The 19,443-nt window shown below is 44.7% G+C and overlaps 2 protein-coding genes across 2 annotated transcripts; one reads left to right on the plus strand and one right to left on the minus strand.

Annotated features, from left to right (window-relative positions):
- Positions 1-151: 151 nt before the first annotated feature.
- NUDT9 (nudix hydrolase 9) lies at positions 152-9,005 on the minus strand. The gene is made up of 8 exons (XM_082482186.1): positions 8,773-9,005; positions 6,837-7,073; positions 5,328-5,423; positions 4,433-4,519; positions 3,037-3,148; positions 2,482-2,628; positions 2,150-2,234; positions 152-784 (listed from the first exon to the last, which is right to left on the minus strand). The coding sequence occupies exons 1-8, from the start codon at positions 8,904-8,906 to the stop codon at positions 609-611; spliced, it is 1,074 nt and encodes a 357-aa protein (XP_082338312.1). The 5' UTR covers positions 8,907-9,005; the 3' UTR covers positions 152-608.
- A 706-nt stretch (positions 9,006-9,711) lies between these two features.
- On the plus strand, positions 9,712-16,567 carry LOC309671367 (estradiol 17-beta-dehydrogenase 11-like; the record flags this gene model as incomplete). The annotated part of the gene is made up of 7 exons (XM_082482589.1): positions 9,712-9,921; positions 11,778-11,885; positions 12,533-12,664; positions 13,382-13,488; positions 14,748-14,885; positions 15,135-15,251; positions 16,234-16,567. 7 exons carry the CDS (start codon positions 9,712-9,714, stop codon positions 16,319-16,321), a joined length of 900 nt encoding a protein of 299 aa, XP_082338715.1. The 3' UTR covers positions 16,322-16,567.
- Between the last annotated feature and the right edge of the window lie 2,876 nt (positions 16,568-19,443).

Genomic DNA, 19,443 nt, shown 5'->3' on the forward strand with positions numbered 1-19,443 from the left:
TTTTGAAGTTACATCCTCCAACAGTTATCTCTTTAGATAGGGGCACTGTCAGACATTCAGAAGTGAACACCATCCTTACTGTAAACTAGAAAGCAATTAAATGTGAAAACTAATCTCTCAAACTAGAAAATCACCGAAAACTCGTGTTAGGTGAAAGGACTCAGAAAAGAAACTTCACTTTATTATGTAGCACTTAATTTAAGTCATTATTCAGGTTATCATCTTACAAATCTCACATCCCTTAAGAATTCATAATCCTGACAAGAAATCAGTGCAAAAAGAGAGCTAAAGCAAACAGCCTCTGAACTACAACCAGTCGGAATTCCAGTGTTGTCATGCAAATCTGCAGATCTTATGAAACGGCTGCAAATAATGAAGTCAAGAAAGCAAAGCAAGGTAACAGCTCCACATTCATCTCATTTCACACTAGCTGAGAAATCAAAAGAAGCAATCTGAAGTCTCTGAAAAAGCCTCTATTACTGCCAAGTGCTGTTGCCAGCTGAATTTCACAGAATTTTCAGTGAATTTCCACTGAAAAGGACAGTGTAATCTGTTTCAAAGCTGGAAAACTTATTCTCCCCTTGGTATCCATAGGTTCCTCATTTACATCACTCATGGCACTCAGGACCAGGATCCTCACTCCAGTGGGCTCCCCGTTTCTCCGTCACAAGCTTAATGAAGTAGCTATGACTTGCATACAGCTTGAGCTTCTCACTGATGTCAATCCACTTCACTACTCCAGCATCATCACCTGCTTCCAGAGGCAAATTATCCATTGTCTCACCTGTCCACAAAACAAGAGTTAGGATACGCTATTGCATCTTCTTTCCTGCTTTTTTTTTTTCCCCTCACGTCTCATCAGTTCTGCCTTTCCGTGTGGCTCCTTCACAGGCAGCAACCTTCAACTGCTTCTCAGAGAGAAACCAATTAAACTGCTCACTGATTCTGTGCCAGAAACCTTTTTCATACTTGCACTATTTTAAGGCAAATCTGAGTGGCAGTGATGGTGTTAACTCCTTGTCACCACTCCTAAGGTACCATCAGCAGCATGGCAAGTTACTAGAAATCATTATGACAACATGTACTCACTACCACAAGTTTAGCCAATCCCTCTGCCTTGATTTTTGTTTGGTTAACATTTGATCGCTTCCTTTCTCAGATACTATTCTACAGGTCAAACTGAATTCTGAAATTTATATATGCTTATGGAAAACTAGAAAAATTAAAATTTTACTAAAGGCCCCCAAATCAAAAATAGTACTTAAGGAGGGATGCAGAAAGGCTTCTGAACTGCTCTCAGAAGTTTCTTACTCTGTTTCCAAAAAGAGTCCCAGGACTTCACAGACAACAACCAAAGAAATGCTTTCAAAAGTATTACAAAACATGTATTAGAAACAAAGAGCAAAGGAACAGTATCTTCACTGTTTCTGCGGGCTGATAAATCAAGGACGTGTGACACTTCACCTCTGGTATCTACTACCCAAAACACAGTGGAAACATCACTATGTGAATGCATTGATCTGTTATCTTGGAGTCCCATCTCTCACCTTTTAAGATAAATCAAAGAACTAGCAATGTATGCCCATTCCTACTGATTTACACAAGTAAAATAAGGTCCAACAATTACTCTGGCAGAGTAACCAAGATAAAAGGTCTTGGAGCAATTACAACAGCGAAGCAATAAATGCAGTGAAAATCTGCCAGCGGACAGAGACAATGCTCCTGAAGGAAAAATAACAAAAGAAACAGGCTGTCCTTCCACCCCAGACTCATTAAAAAGAGAAATTAAACCAACTCAAGATAAATACAGTGACAAGAAGGAACCCTTGTCCAATGTTTAATCTCCATATTAAGGCATATGGCCCATAGCTTAGAACTAGCTAACAAACGAATAAATAATTTTCAGGCAAAGTCTGGATGTTCCTTATTTCAAGACTGACAGAAACCAAAGGGGAACAACAACTACCTGTCATGGCTGAACATCTTAGGGGACAACAGACCCTCACGCCCATTGGTTTTAGTCTAATATTTTTACACCTGACTTGCATGCTCCCCCAATTTCATTGCCAATCTCAATCCAACATACATCCCAATTTCGAACCAACATATACAGTGAAAGGCAACTAAGAGCACACATGGAGATACCTACCGGTTTCATCATGATAGTTTACCGCCTCTGTCTCCATCCAAGCATTATCAGTGTTACGAGGGTCATCCACATATCCTCTGTAGACCTAAGGCCCAAAACAAAACAGAAACAAGGTCGGTGTCACAACAAACAAGGTGGAGTCAATAAGAAGGTATTTTCATTACCTCCAACACATTTGCCCTTACAGAGTTTTCAATAGTCCCTTCTATTTCCTACACTGTGACAACCCAAACAACACAGCTTCTTTTCATTTTAGCTACACCTTTTCAAGTTCCATGTAACTGTGAGTTGCATGCATAGCTCAAGAGGCTATCACAAGAGACAGAGCTCACCACAAAGTGTTCCTGGCTGAACAGTTTGTTGAGTTGCTTCTCCAATTCTGCTTTCTCCTCAGGCGACTTCTGCAAGGAGTTCAAGGCCTCCTCCCCAAATTCTCGCTTCAGGGTAGCGCTAATCTTCTCCCCTGGGTCCACCATCCCCTTAGAAGGGGGGAAAGAAAAAAAGTTACTATCCCTCAGATTCCACTTATTTTTAGCCCCCTTTGACTTACATCCATCTGCAACATACTCCAGACATGGGAGGAACTTCACACTTAGTTGTAAAGAGTGAGCATGCACATCCTTCAAGATCTGCAATGGATTAAATTGTGCTTGCATTAAGCAAAAGACATGGTCAGAATTAAATAAGAATACCACCTTGCAATGCAAAAACAGCAGAAGGCATACCAGCTGATGCTTGGGCAAAGATAGTTTAAGGAGCATTTCTCCTCAACTCTGCAACATGAGGTCGTTCATCAAAAAACACGCTTTTATCACACGCATGCCAGTTATTGCCTTGTGGCCTTACCAGCAGAAAAATGTCTATTGTCTCCAGAGCTTTGCTCTTACCCCTGGAATGGCCCACTCCCCACAGTCTCTTCTCTTGATAGCTACAAACTGTAAGATGTTTTTGCCAGTAACTGGATGAGCAATTTTATTGCTACTTCCATCCCTCTTCCACCTGCAGCAAACAACAAACAAGAGCGTGATTTGCTGCTTCTTGACACTAGGGCCTGGGAGAGAAACAGCAAGGTACCCACACTATCACCTGTGCAGGGGGAAATAAAGCAGAGAAAGAACAGTCAGGGGAGGGGGGGGGTACCGATGGATGCCATCTGGCAAGACAGCAATCAAGGGCAAAACATTGAGTTTTTTGCACACCTCTACCAACTGCACTTTCCTCAGCCAAGGCAGAAACCACTGATAGCAGAAGCTTCTTTGAGAGCTACATCCAGCACATCCTATCAGCTGTAACACTCACTGAGCTGCACTTGTGCCTTAATGAGAAGATAAGGATGCCTTCTGCTAGAACAGAACATACATGCAGGCTGCAACACCTCTGAACCACTCACCCAGCACCAGCATGAAGCCACAAACGCGCACCATTGCCTTCAGTAAAGAATTAAGAACTACTAATAGTTAAAGCAAAAAACTATCTAAATAAATACAAAATAAAAACAGCATTTCTTGTACTTTCGGAGAACAACTCAGTAGCTTTGGCAGCCTTCTGAAAAGGGGAAGTAGTAAAATGCATTAGGATGATTTTCACAATGGTCCTATCTTCAGCATGGCACTTCCTAGCTTGCACCTTTGTTAATTACACAATCTTTTTTGAATGCTTTCTTTGTAAGTAGTTAGCATGTACACACAGACCATGCTGGCAAAAGCATTATTAAAACAGAGCATAAACTGACAAAAAAAAAAAAAAAAAAGAAGCCTAACTCCACCTCCTCCTATAATATACTAGGCCAAGTTAGTATTTCTTACAGAGCAAAAGCAGGCACACTGCCTTTTTTTTTTTTTTAGTTGAGTCATTATGACAGAAAATCCTATTCCTGCAATTTAACAGGTCTCATCTAAGGTCTTTTGGCATATTATGTATCCAGTATCATGTAATCCTTTCAGTTTTTACATTTGTTACTGAAGATTGTTTTTATAATGTATTTCTATTTAATTACCTTTCCTGTATTGTTATTTTTTAAAATCTCCTTCCTCAGCATTTCCAAAGTGATTGCTTGTCATTAGCAGTGACCCTTTTGCAGAGACAAAGACTAAAAAATTACGAAATTTGTGTTCCACATGTCTATATATTTCTCCATTCAGATACCCATATCTGAATGGGCTTACACATAGAGGAATACATACAAAAGGCCCATGAAAAGTAATAGCCCGCCCAGAGATGCACAGAAAAAGCAAAATGCATATGTTTTTTTTGCAGGGCACCTTTCAGTTACCTGTCCCTTACCTAGTTACAACAGGATCAGCAGCATGGTTTGGCCCCCAGCGCCCTAACAATCCTCTGCCTATGAGGCCAGTCCTTCCCACTGGATTTCTGAAATAAGTGACACAGAACATTAAACATACTTAGTTCCCACTTTCAGAAGTATTCTAAAAAACACAGCTTTAAAGAAGCTTAAATAACAATAAAGGAAAGGATAGCAACATACATTCGGTGCCACCATATGTTTTAAAGAGCAAGACAGACAAAGCATAGCTTTCTTTCTTCAAAGCATGGTTTTGTCTCTTCATCAACCTTTCTGTGTTTGATAGTACAGGGAAAGGAAATATACAAAATGACTTTGTAATTTCCCAGATCCTGTAATCTGAGGTACTCCTGATCAAGCATTACTCTCGTTGTGCACACAACCTTGTCTGAAAATGGAATCTAGTTTTCAAGACTACAGATGCACAGAGCATTCAATTATGTACAAATGGCAGAAAGAAAAATTATTTTTAGGCGAGATTACCCATCTGTGCTACGCCAGGATTTGTCAGTGGAAGGAAATACTCTTCTGTTCTGCCACAGCACACAAGTGGTACAAAAGCTTCAGAGCCCAACACCTGGTCAAACTGTGGAAATAATTAATTCAACAGACTCTACCACTAAGTGTTAGACTTCCTCCAGCTCCAGTGTCATCACAGCCCTCTGTTGTGGTAAACTGGCTAAGCTTTTAGTGCCTCTCTGCCACAACCGTCTTCCAGAAAGAACTCTCTGGCCCTGAGGTATCATTTTTCCTGTATCTAGGGGACACATATCTTGATTTTGGTCTAGCAGGCACCACATATCAAAACTGATAGACCTGCAAGAGCTCTGAAACTACATCACTGAAATGAATATGCAAACAAAAAAAACCACTCACCGGGGCCTCCCGTTTTCAACCACATACACACCATTCAGACTCTTCCTCTCCACTTCTCCATCTCTCTCATTGAATTTGGGAGAAAAACCTTTATCACTGTGTGAAAAAGAATAAATTAATAGCAGTAAATTATAACCCCCCCCTTCTGCCCCACAAAAGCTTGAAGGCTAACCACCAGACTGGCCACAACCATTTTACCAGTGAGGAGTTTTTACCACAAGCTAAGTTGCAGGTCCTCCTTTTTCTATAGGAGGCTATAAAGTCTCAACCTTTACTGATGACAGTCTCACTGTATTTAGTTCTGCAGACATAGGTGCACCCCTCTAAAGTATTTAATATTGCATCTCTCTAGATTTTCATTTAGCCAAAGTGTTCCAAATGTGTCCTTGTTAAGGTTAGAGAACATAGGATGTTATTCATTGATAAAACTAAAAAAGATTCTGCTAATAAAAAATTCTGCTATTTTTTTTAATTAGATATAAATTATCAGAGCTACAAGCTAATAATCACTGATTTTCAAAGTCAGCTTAATGCAAATCTCCTGTGTGGACCTCTGAAAACTGGCAGAGAAGCAGCTGTCTACAGAAGCGTATTGCCTTTCCCAAAAACAATTCCTCTCAAACAATCACAGGTTTCAAACTACCAACTAGCTTCTTCCACACATAGTTCATTTGAGAAGTTACAGTAATACTTAAAAAATGGCTCTACATTTTCAAGTACTACCAACACCTACTACAAGATTACTTAACACTTTCCCAACTATGCCTTGACAGAACATCAGCAGCCCTGTGGGGTCTGAGGAATAGTGTGCCTTGCAATCAGCAGAATACTAAACCAAATTAAAAGCAAATAGTAGCACATGTTCACACACCAATTAGAAACAAGGAAGGTAAGGCTGAAACCTCAAGTGCCACTATCTTCTGATCTCACTACACAGATGTGCATACACAGGAGTCACCATTTCACATTATCACAAGTTACACTAGATGCATGCATCCACCTTTCTAGCCAAGAAGCATGCAGCATTCCTCAAGAGGAGAATATATTCATAGAATCAATAAAAATCAATACAGACATTCACAAAAAATAGAATTAGTCATGCATTCAAGCTGTCACATATCCTGAGTCAGAGCACTGAACTCAAGAACTACAATTCTACTGAACAAAAAAAGAATATTATGAAAATGTTCTCCCAAATTCTTATGGAGAATTAGTAATATTTTACTTAGCTCGCAACACAGAGAAGCAGCACTACACAGCATCAACAGCTGTCCATTATTCCAATTAACAGTACTCTTATCTCAATCACCAGCTCAGTAAAATCATGTGTCAAAGATCTTCACAGCTAACCCAAACCATTCAGTTCTCGAACCACCATTTTTCTAGGTCTTGACTTTCACACATCACTGTAGAATTGCACGTCACTTAAGCTGATGATCTTATTAACTCAGCTGTCACTACTTCCTGATTCCATGTTCAAAGGAGAAAAGAGCCACAATTTCCACGCACTTGATTTGGGGATCTGCCCAATTGGGTCCAGCCAAAACAGACATTGCAGTGTACTCCACAGGATTATAATCTTTCCACTCCATCAGCCAGCCCACTTTATCTTCAGGAACTTGGCTACGTTCAACATGTGATCCTGGATACGGGGAGGTGAGAGCTTTGCTGTGGGAGAACTTGACATTATAATTGTTGAACATGTTAACAAGATGAAGACGGGACCAACAGTTTCCGGATGAGTTACTGAAAGAAATAGAAAAAGAAAAAAGCATCTCATTTGTTAGGCTTTCACCCTGTTATTTAATCCCAGTTCTCCATAGTACACTAGAGCAAGTGGAACAGACTAGGCTTTTTTCACAAAACAGCTCTCTGATATATTATTGCTTCTTTGAGATATCATGCAAATGTATGCCTGGACCAACAAATTCATAAATTCAGAATTTTACCTTCAGCTTCTTGAAGCAGAAGAGTACTCTGCTAGATACATGAAGATTTTGTAGCACGAGTGAGAAGCTGAGAACTAGAAATGCCACTCCAGACTGTGTGGAACGCTGAGCAGTTATTAATCATATACAAAGCACACCTCAAAGATATTTACCATAAATGCAGCAGGAAGGCCTGCTAGAGCATTAAATCTCCATGTGGGCATTTCATCAAGAAAACAACCCAGACTTAGAAGAGTCCAGCTCTTACATCCAGTGGTAGACAACGTAAGAGCAAGAATGAAATATCCAAAAGCCTGAGCAATACAGCTCTACAAGTTGCTGTGACCATCAAAATAACATTTTGTGCAATATCAAGTAGGATAACACATACCTTGTTTTTCAATTTCATAAAAGGCTAGAACTGTCAAACAAGTTAAAAAAAAAAAAAATACTTGAGACCTCTAGTGATTTTATTTTGCCATGGGTTTTCCTGAGCTCAAAGACCAGTCAACAATAAAATACTTAACAGCAGATTAGGTTACAGTGCCTGATCACCAGCTCTTAAAAACTCTACACAGATCTCCTTCAACACACAAAGGGGCCTTCCCGTACTCAGTTTTCTTTTAACTATTAATAAAATAAAGAGGATTACTGTAGATAAGAGACACAAAGCTCAGCAAAGGGCTATAACCTACAAGAGTACTCTAAAACCAAGATATTTTTAAGTTCTTAGTGAAAAGCTTTTTTTTTTTTTTTAAATCAATAAAGAATCACTTCCAGCATATAAGGAAAAATATCTCCTGTGCAAAAAAGCATCCAGGTTTTAACAACTCAGATAAAAAAAGAAAAAAGCAATTCATAACTAAGTATTAACCCTGCTATTTGAACCAAGAGATGAATATTAGATCATAACTGGCAGAATAGTCCAGGCTTTTTCAAAAACAGCGGTTCCATTTCTATGCTCCTCACTCACACTATGAAATCTTCAAGTACATCTAGGAGAGTAGGTTCTGCTTCATGCTGAATTCACTGGTCAAAGTTACAGCATGCATATGCTACCACATCTTAAGGTGATGTTCTCAAGAGCACAATTCAACTCACAAACCACTTGAGGCTCATAAAATCTTTAACAGAGATGGGGAAAAGGGCATACTTCACAGGGTGCCAACCTACACATGCAGCTCAATGTCACACCAGGCTTGTATTTTTCAATAACTGCATCAGTTTAGTTTTAAAGGACAGACTGATTTTTGTTTCTACCATGTCCCAACCAGATACCCTCAGTTGCACAGCACATCCCATGCCAAGCTCCCCCTCAGCTGGGGAGGGTGGTGGCAAGGTAGTCCCGGAGGTCTTGGCCCGGCGATGAGGTGGCTGCTCCCTCGAGAACCGGGCACCACCTAACGGAGTCAAAACGCCAGCAGAGCCACCGACTCAGTCAGGCTCCGAGACTCAGGAGCACGAGCCCCAGCCCGGCCTGGGCACCACCGAGCTTCACCATCAACAGGCCACGGTACCTGAGGGACGGGTGGCGCTGGAGAACACACCGGGCAGGCTGGCTGGACAGCGCAACAGTGAAAGAAAACACGGCGACTGCTTGGGCGAGACCGGGCACAGCCGCCGCACGCAGGGCGCCGGTGAGGCGTAGCATCGACGCCGCCACCGACCCCACCTCAGCAGAAGCGACCCCGCTTCAATTCCACTGGGCTGGGCCCGAACCCAGGCCTGAGAAGTGGGCGCTGGTCCTGCTGGGCGAGGAAGCCCGTAAGAGCTATCGCGCCTTCACCGGAGCCCCGGCCAGGAGCCGCCGAAGCCCCCCACCGAGCTCCGCCCACTACCTGCCGGGTCGGGCCGCCCCTCCCGCCCAACTGCCGCCGCCGCTGCCGCCAGCGGCCCTCTGTACAATCTCGTCTCTCATTGGGCAGAGCGACACCAATCGCAAGTGCCTACAGCCCACTGGCTTTTCCCCTCCCATAGACTCGCCCCCTCTCCAAACGCCGCTCGCTGATTGGTTGCTGCGCCCCTGAGAGGTGTGGCCGAGAGCGCGGCACCTCGGACCTTTGGCTGCTACCGCTTCTCACCCCCCGACTGCGGTCCGGCCTCGGCGATCGTGGCCCCCGCGTTTCAAGGGCCCCCGCGCGGCCAGGGCAGGCTGGGGCAGGGCGGGGAGGGCCGGTCCAGGCGGGGAGGGGGTGGGTCCTGAAGGGGCAGTGGCTCGTGACTGAGAGGACGAGCGGTGAGTGCTCCGGCGGGCCGCGACCGCCCCCTGGAGGAGGCGGAGGGGAGCGCCAGCGCGCAGACACCCCTACGCCCGGTGGGGCCCCTGCGGGAGCGGCGCTGAGCCGTGAATCGCCACACACGGGGGCCCACCCCGCGCCGTCCCGGGCCCGCCGCGCTGCTGTCAGGCGTTGGAAGGCCCACCTCAGTTGTCCAGTCGAAGGACTCTGAGAAAAACGATGAATCCGTTTCTGGATCTTCTCCTGTTTTTGGCTACACTCATCTACTCCTACTTAGAGGCTTTTGTGAAGCTTTTCGTGCCTGTGAAGAGAAAGTCTGTCAGTGGAGAGCTCGTTCTCATCACAGGTGCTGGCCATGGCGTAGGGAGAGCGACTGCCTTCGAGTTCGCCAAGCGTCAAAGCAGACTGGTTCTGTGGGACATCAATAAGGTAATGGTGCAATTCATGTTGTGACTTGTTCATCTCTGAGACCACTGGGCTTTTCAGAGTGTAAGAAGGGCTGCATACAAACTGCATCCACAGCATCTCCTTCCACGTCCGCTCCCATCTGCTCACGGTCAGCTCACCGACTGGGACGCTGAGTGCCAGGAGAGGGTTTGGCCCCACTTGCACCGGGGGAGGTAGGTGTCAGGGTCCCACAGTTACTCGGTGCTAATCAGCGAGGCAGCACGCACAGAGTACCTCCAAGAGGGAACACAGTGGTCTGCAAGCTGCCGTTGGAACCACTGCCGAGGCTGGCAGAAAAAGGCACACTCAGCCAGAAGCCTGTTTCTGCAGAGGAGCATGTTTACCTTCTGCTCACTCTCTCAACCCCAGGTATTTTGTGTACGTAGCTGGAAGACTTGTAACTGTGCTCATATTGATGGGCATCACTGCGCTGAGCTGCGCGTATGAGCCCTGCTGCCCTCTGGCGCAGTTACACGTGTAGATGGCTCCTTGCTGCATGTTTACACTAGCCTGAACTCTTTCTTTCAGCCAAATTCACTAGAATGCAGACCTTGGCAAGTGGAGGAGGGACAGGTGTAAACACGCAGACTATGAGTCAGTAGGGATCAAGGCGGTGATGTGCGTGGGAGCAACTGGCTGTAGAGAGGGGCTGAGTGGCTGGGGCAGCAGCGCACGGGAAAGGTTACTGACAGAGTGAGTGGAACAGAAACTGCAGAGGAGTTTGTCATGTCATCCTTAAGCTGCAAAACAAACCAGCCCACCACAAACAAACAAACCAAGCAACCCCAAGACAAGCCCAGTGTAAGGGGACGTATAATTCGGGAGGATATCGCTGAATATTTTCAGTGTCCATGCTACCCCTTACGGCTAAGGCTAGACTCTGGAGGGGTGGAAGGTGGCATGGCACCAGTCTCTCGATGTGTAAAGAGTTGCTGTTGTGTTGTCCACGTTCAGTGGAATGGCAGGAGAAGGAATAAATGTAGTCATGAGAGAGATGCAGCTTTGGTACTGGGAAATACATTGTAAGGGTGGGTGTAAGCAGGCACTGAAATACAATGCCAAAGAAGGTGGTGGATCCCAAAGATTTTAGGAGTATGCTTCCCCAGTCCAACTGCCTGCACAGAGGCCTTGCTCCTGGGGGCCATCAGCCTTAAGCAGCAGCTGGGGCTGAGTGGAGCTGCCCAGTCACCCACCCCAGGGACAGCTTCTGTCAAGTGCTGAGCTGCCCCTGGCCATTTGTGAACTGAGGCTTTTCACTACACAGGTGCCCAGTGGCATGGCTTTCTGGCACCTGGGGAGAAGGCTACAGCGAAGTCATTTCTGCCCTCAGTGGGTTGGTGTAATGACTTAGGGACGTTTCTGTTCTGTGTCTGTCAAATGTTGTTCTCATGAGAAATGTCACTCTACGGTGTGCACTTTGGAGCACACCTCTCTTCTCCCATCAGTCTGCGAATACAGGAACGTATAGGGCCATATCTCAGGGCTGTCAGCTGGGCCTGGTTAGAGTCACGGTGTCTGCCTGCTGTCTTGTCACCGAGTACCCCCTTTCTGCAGCCTAGCTACGTGTGCTTTACCAAGGCAAGCTCACTCTTGTTGCCACATCCTCCTTCTGGCAGTCACTCTACGCAGGATCAAAATTTAAGGTCAGAACACCCATCCTCCCAGGGATGCCAGCTACAGCTCTTTCCCTGGGTAGCTGTGAACTGTTCAGGGGCTTGGCAGTGCTCATGCGATCAGAGAAATCTTCAGCCTCTAACCGGTATGCTGTGTTGCCCGAGCAGCAACACCTGGGCAGGGTACAGTTGCACATACATGTCGTGTCTTTCTGCCTCTTACAGCACAGTGTTGAGGACACGGCAGCAGAATGCGAAAAGCTGGGAGCCACTGTTCATGCCTTTGTGGTGGACTGCAGCAAAAGGGAGGAAATCTACAGTGCGGCAGAGAAGGTAAGGGAGCAAGGGCCTGTCCAAAGGCTTACCCAAACGTACTCTATTTTTGGAAAAGTCAGGAAAACAAGAGAAGAGGTATTGTACTCAAATCATGCAAGCCCTTGGCATTGCCACACTTCTTGCTGCTTCCTCTGTGGAGAGTGAAGTAGCACTTCCGAGATTGCAGCCAGTCTCATCCTCGTTTGTGAGGCTCAGGTGCATCACGCCTCATTGCCAAGTTTGCTCATTATACTCCTGGTCCCTGAAGGAACTTCTGCCTTTTCGTTTCCTGAACAGCATGCAGACAACACTGGGGACATTTGAACCATTTATTTGTAAAGGATATGGTCCAGCTGGCTCAAAGCAGCCAACGTGTCCACAGTCCCAAGTGTAACTACGCAGAGCATACTGTGTCTGTGGGGAATGTGTGGAAGACTATAAATACTGGCAGGAATTAAGGGAAAAGCATCAGATCTGAACCAGATTTCATGGTACTACTGCACAGTTCCTATCTTATCTGGGAATGTTGCGTGATCTTCCTCTCCCTAAAAGCAACAACGTTAAGAATTAAATTAATTGTTGCTGATCTTCCACAACCTTGCATTTGTTTTTTTTTTTTCATAACAAATGACACGCAGCTTTCTGGTTTTGTTTCTGTCCGAAAGGTGAAGAAGGACATTGGGGATGTCTCCATCCTGGTGAATAACGCTGGTGTGATTACAGCTGCCGACCTGCTCTCAACTCAGGACCACCAGATTGAAAGAATGTTTGAAGTCAACATTCTTGCGCACATGTGGGTAAGGACCACTGCTGTCTTCATATCTTCCTTTTTTGGGAAGCGTTGTTGAGGTGGCATGTTTAGACTAACAATTATTTTCAGCTGCCAGTGAATGACAAAAGCGTCTTTTGGATGTGTTTAGCACAGGGGCAGCCAGCTGGACTGGCTGTTGGGAAACTTGATTAACCTCTTGCTGATCTGAGCCTGGCCCAGCTCTTTCATCCAAGCGTGGGTTGGTCTCTGTTGTAGGTGTATTAGGGGTCCTCATTGCATCAGGTAGTTTGGGCACCCGCAGCTGAGCACCGAAAACTGCAGGTAGAAGATACACGGCTGAAAAATACAAAGCAAAGTTTTTATCGGCTGACCCGCACAGACTGACAAGCATTTTATTGTACATGCTGGGGTGAGGCACTGGCAGCGCTGCCACTGACACCTGAAACCTAAAAAGCAGCACAGGAAAGATGAGAGAATCGACTCCTGTTTACAGCCGACTTCCTGAAGCATTCTCATTTGGAAGATAGGTTGCCAATGGTACCAGCTGAACGGAGAACAGGTGTCTCTGTGGCTCTCAGAATCTAAGGTGCTGTGCAGCACATAGTATTAGTGATAGCATTAGTCACTTAATTAACAACAGCCAGGATGAGTGTTGAATATGCCTAAGAAAACATTGTTTTTTTTATCTCCCCCCTTCTCCCTACCCTCCCATTTTTGCCTCTTGGTTTAAATGACTTTCAAGACCACAAGAGCTTTTCTGCCAACAATGATGAACAACAACCACGGTCATATTGTCACGGTGGCTTCGGCAGCAGGTCATTTTGTGACTTCTTTCATGGTGGCTTATTGGTAAGTGATTTTAAAATCAGCTCTCTTCATTGCTTTTAATAATGCGTCTTCGCCATCTGCAAGCACAGAGTAACCAAAATAATCGTCCCACTGAATACGGTACGTCCAAAGGAGCGTACCGAGGTGGAAAAAAGCACAACAGCCAGCACTTAAGGATGCCTGGAGGTTCCCACCAATTTGCTTATTAGCTCGGACTGAATCAAGAGCAATGCTTGTATGAAGAAACAGTCATGTGACACGTCAACTAATGAAAGCTTCTCCTTTTTTCTCTCCCTCACCGATCCAGACTGTTGTTTAGCAAAAAAGGTACCCTCTTCCCTTCTCCTTCTTAGAAAGTAGCGCTTCTGTGAGTTGCTGTGGTGTTGTCAAGTAAACCCCTAATGAGTAGCTTTTGATCACTCTACCATTGTGGTAGTGACAAGTGTATAGAAATACCGCTGTCATCATGAGATAAAATTGCTTTTCTACTTGACACACATCTAGAGGATCTCTGTGCGTGAACAGAATAACTGTTAGATTGCATATTGCCATTCTGCGTCAGATCTAGCCCTCTATAATAGCAGCTCCGGGTAGAGCAGTCTTCCCCTGGGAACACTACTTCTTACAGTGTCACTCATTGTTGCCAACGTGAGAACTCCCGAGCCAGGGATTTTACTGGGATTACACTGTCCAGGTCAATAGCGGTCAATAAACTGGTTCTCTGCTTCTACTTTCTTTGGAGCTGATTTATTCTCCTGGCCTGCTCCCATTTCTGTGGCAGTATGTTTCTCAACTTTTGCATGCATAATGCTCCCCTATTTCAAAACTCACATGCAAGTGTCACAAGACACTCCTGTGTGGTATGAGGAAGAGTAGAAGGTTGTTCTCCATTTCTACCCTGCGCATCCTTTTTAATTTTACAGACTGAAGCTGCGTTCCTTCTAAGAATCTTCTCAGATGGGAAAAATAGGAAGTCTATCAATTGATGCCCATTAGTTATCGTTTTCTAAGAATTCTTGACATTCATCTGTCTGTTTGCAACGAAGGCGACTTTTTCTGAAAGACACCCTCTCTGCATTCCTCCCCCAAGCAGCAATATCTAATCCAGCGCTACACTCCAGCACAGGGAAAGTTAGAATTATTCCCTGCCCTTTCTTCTCAGATGGATGACATTTTTTGCCTCTTAGTCAGTGCTATGTGATCTTTTATGCCATTTCCAGGTGTAGAAAGCTAGAAATAGTATTTCTGCCTTCTCATTTGTGCTTTTTCCCCTCCTGCAGTTCAAGCAAGTTTGCTGCGGTTGGATTTCATAAGGCTCTGACAGAGGAGCTGTCTACCCTGGGAAAGGATGGAATAAAAACTACGTGTCTTTGTCCGGTTTTTATAAACACTGGATTTGTCAAAAACCCCAGTACAAGGTAACTATCAAAACTCGGCTTTCCCGTCCTTCCTTCTTTGTATCAAGGCACTACGTATTAGCCCCAGCTTTAGGCCCTTTATTCCAACTGACTCTATAAAAACCGTACATAGCATTGGCTAAAGAAAATCTGCAGTGTCCTTTAACGCACACAATGGTTGCATTTGGATTACCTGAGTTTGTGGATATGTGAAGTGTCAGACACCAGGTAGTACCACCCCTGTTTTACCACTTATGCTTTCCTGTGCAGGCTTGGAAAGATTTTGGAGATTGAAGAAGTTGTAGAGGCGCTGATGGAAGGAATACTGACCAACCAGAAAATGATTTTTGTTCCATCACATCTAACCATTGCTTTACTTTCTGAAATGTAAGTAGCAAAGGAAAAAAAAAAAAAAGCAGGGGGGAGGGAAAAACATATCATTGCTAACTACCTGAGTATACAACCCTTAAACTTGTATCATCTGATTCGAGATTAAGTTTTATTTTATGAGGAACTGCATTTTGCACTCATGGTAGTAAAAGGTATGGTTTGGCAGCATACAGAAACCCTGGAATGACAGCTGGACAGCAGCAATTGATATTCAACCCAGTTTCATTATTTTGTGTTACCTTCAGTGTTTGACATCACTGTACTCAGTTATTTATCAGTCCAGATTTGAGATCAATATGCTTATTGTACCTAGATAATGTATAACTGTCTGCAGGAGAGAGTATTGCTTTTTAAACAACCACCAACCTGAAATATTTTAGTATGAGAAGAACACATAACAAGGTAATGAAATAGCATGACATGTCTTTCTAACGACAATAGCAGACATTATATCCACAAAGATTTTTCTGAGTCCCTCATAGGTCCTTTTGATCCACTTGCTGCAGCTAACTGTTCTCAGTGCAGACTGCTCTGCAGGCTGATAGGGAAGGAGAGGGAGAACAAGAGAACAGTTTTTCTTCACAGGTTGCCATTTCCCTTGGAATTGTGAACAACACTTTCTCTGAAACAGCAGCCTCAGAGAAGTTTTGGACAGAGCTGAGGAGCTAATGCTTATTAGTGTTTGTTTCTTCATGTCAACACCAAAGACTGAGGTCACAGAGGCTGGGAAAATTACATCAAAAAGGCTCTGCTGCTTCTCTCTGCCATGTAAAGTGAGATTTGTACCCCACACGTCTTTAATATCTAGTGTAGCTGCACTGCTGAGGGGGCGTTTCTACCAGACCTCAGGTTCAAAATCTGGAATTCATTCATATTGGAACAACTAAGTTAACTTCTACAGTATTTCATGACTCTTGGTAACGTCTTGTTTGCAAAACCTGACCAGACAATGGGAAAAAGCTTATGTTATCTCTTTCAGGTTGTTTCCAGAACGCGCCCTGAATGTTCTGAAAAAGCTGACCAATGCCAAGTTTGATGCAGTCATTGGGCAGAGAAGCACCCAGTGAAAATCAAAAATTGATTATCATTTCCCAGTGGCACAAGTGCAAACAGAACATGGGCTGAGCATAGTTCAGCTGCTTTGATTCAGAGCAGAACTAAGACAGATGCTTCCAGGCCACCATTGCCAAGCAGACCTCAGGGTTTATCCCACACCTGCAGCAGGACATGCCTGCATAACATGGAGTATTAACAAAGCAGAGATGCAGCTCTAGAAGTCTCAAGGACTGCTTTGGCTGTATGTCGCAGCGTCTCTGTCTCGTAGTGCTGAGGCAGACAGGAATTCCCACAAAGCCCGTTTTTGGGACAGCACAGCTGCCTACCTGAGTGTAAAGGGATTGCCTGAGGATATGTTAATGTGGACTCATCCCTGAGCAAAGGTATCTTGCAAGAAGCAATTTATAGAGCAGGTGGGTGGCCTGTTTCACCTCAATTTATCTTTTTAAATCTAAAAAAAAAAAAAAAAGTGCTGTAATGAGCACTCGCATTTTCATGTGCTTTTGTAGTGAGTACCTGTGATAATACAGCTTTGTTTCTAATGTAATACATAATTACATTATCAATTATGCATTACCACCATCAACACTCCTTATTCGAAATAAATACAGTTCTCTAACCCAAAGGTGTCTCTCAGCAATGCAAGTGGTAACCAGGTCCAAGCAAGAATGGCAGAGCAGATGCCACAATGGTGAAAGGATCAGTCAGAGTCTGCCAACCACTAGGCCAGGCTGCAGGGGTGAGGCAGGTCCCTGGTCACACTGGGAAGCCACATCAGGATCAGCAAGGTACAGGGCCAGGCATAGCATGCCAACAGCATAGTCCATGCAATGGCTGGGGCCAAGGCCAGGGCTTAAATGCGGGTGCCAGGCCAGGGGCAGAGCGTGCACAGGGGAAGGCTCCAGATGAGCCTTCTCACCAATCCTCATGACAAGCTAGCGGCCTGCTCTGACAGGAACCACCTTGACCAGGAGCATAAACCCCCAAAGGTCTTTGGCCTGTGGTACCAAAGAACAGCACCTGATGAAATACAGGTCAAAGAACTCTTCAGAGCACAGATCATCTTTCCACCTACTTGTGCAACTCCTGACTGTGCCAGGACACTTGCTGGCTCGTGGCCATCTGAGGGAGGCCTGAACACGCTGCCACCTTCGGCGTGGCTGGAAATTGGTGGCTTCCAGTAGAAAGCATCCCGCACACCTGAGCATTTAATGGTGTTCTGTAAAATGAGGTTCTTCAGAAAAGGGAGAGCCCTCGTCATCCAGCTCCTCCTGCTCTTAGGTGGCAACAGCTAGAAGTTTGTGCTGCTGACAACCTAAATGACACAAAAATGGTATCCTTTTTGCTCATGTAACTTTCATGTAACAGTACATTCAGGGTGTGTGAAAGCACAAGTTCCCAGCTTGGGAACATCTTTAAAATGCAGGATTCCTGTAGCCAAGAAAGGAAAAGAAAGAAGGGGTTTGCAAAATTCAAGGTATCAAAAATAGTTAAAAGCCAATTAAAGGATACTTAGGCATGGTTTCCATTTAAAACCAAAGCCTAATTGCATGTTTTGTGCTGGCCCTGCTTTTTTATTGAGCTGCATATTGCCCTCTTGCTAAGATGACAGTCTTGTCAAATATGTGAGACACTTGAAGTCAGAGCACATCTGTTTGGCTTTTTCATTATGTTCATTTCCACCTATTCTTACCTAGTGAGAAGTCAAAGAGTCAGAAATACAGATGCTTCAAATGCCCTGCAGAGGGAGAAGCATACTGTCCAAAATGTTTGTCCTTAACAGTGGAGCCTAAAGGCTAAATCAATAACCTTACTTATTTGTAAATAATTTGACAGTTGTCTGTTGCATTACTGGCAAACATTCTTAACTTTCCACCCAGCTTAACCTCTTCTGGTACACACCTTTCACATTTCTGATATTTCATGGCTTGAATCCTTGCTCAAAGCAAGGGTACAGTATGGTCCAATGACTTCAAAGAAAAAGCTCAAAAAGATGCCAGAGACAACATCCTCATGAGTAGGCCCTCTTCTCAGACAGGGGAAGGACTGGCTCCAGTAGGACACATCAGACAAGACATTTGGCTTTTCCTTGCCTGCTGTTCCCACTAGCCCCGAGCATCATTCAAATTCTAATGGCAGCATTAAATTGGAAGACAAAATCCATCTAGGGAATGACAGACAGCACTCTCCTACACAGTCTGTTTCTTAGCACACTTACACCTGAGGAAAGGGAGACCATGTTCACTCCTGCTTTGCCAGATCTAGTCCAGTCTCTCAGAGCCCAGACAATTACCAGACAACACAACTTGTACGCTACTCCATATGTGGCTGTGGTTCCTCTCTGTCTCCTATGGCTGCAGGTCTTCTGCTTGGCATACAGAAACAGACACAAAAGCAAGGATTTAAGCCTTCATCTCCTGGAACACTAGTGACACAATTGAACCACCAAGCCTTCTGGGCTCCTCTGTTCTCTTCCTGGCCACAACAAACAACTAAACCTTATCCCAAAGTCTGGTCATTATGGGTGCCTAGCAGGAGCCTATGTGAGCAAGCTTCATATAGCCGCCTACAGCTAAGTCCCAGATTTGAGGAGCAGTATCTCACATCCCAGCTTATGAGTTGGGTTAGTGACTGCGGCCTCGTGCCCTGTCTCCCTCTGAGGTGTCTCTTGGAGTCGGCGCTTCTCTGCTCTCCCTGCCTCCTCCATCTCAGCCACAGCACCAACTGGAGCCCCGTGCCAGGAAAATGACAGCACCACTGAGCTGTGCAATTAGGGTCTGACCCCAAAGCCAATGTGTTAATTAAGAGCAGAATGAAGTTCCAAGAGGAAAGTAGGAAGTGCCAAGCTCTGAATCTCTCTGCTGGAGCTGACCCAGTCTCCCGCAGACAAGATGAGTAACAGTGCAGCTAAACCACCAGAACAAAAGAAAAGTCCTTTTCAACCTCTACTCTTAACTGGAGACCGATTTCGGTCAGAGGACAGATGTTCATGCAGCCTTCACTCTTCCCAAAGCAGCTCAAAAATATACTTAAGTGAAATTATGAACATGACCTGGATACACTGAGTTTTCTAACTGAAAAGCAATGAAATAAGGTCAGCAATCCTTTTCAGATAAGACCATACAGTTACACT

This window comes from Vanellus vanellus (assembly GCF_965231255.1).
Source record: "Vanellus vanellus genome assembly, chromosome: 4".
NCBI lineage: Eukaryota > Metazoa > Chordata > Aves > Charadriiformes > Charadriidae > Vanellus > Vanellus vanellus.

What these genes read in the sequence shown, in the direction of transcription:
- NUDT9 (XM_082482186.1), bottom strand. Translation starts at nt 8,906, where the DNA reads ATGCTACGCCTCACCGGCGCCCTGCGTGCGGCGGCTGTGCCCGGTCTC. An exon ending in GGGAGTGGGCCATTCCAGGG is followed by an intron (nt 2,629 to 3,036) that starts GTAAGAGCAAAG and finishes CCCCCTTCTAAG; the next exon opens with GGGATGGTGGACCCAGGGGA. An exon ending in TCAGCCAGGAACACTTTGTG is followed by an intron (nt 2,235 to 2,481) that starts GTGAGCTCTGTC and finishes TTTGGGCCTTAG; the next exon opens with GTCTACAGAGGATATGTGGA.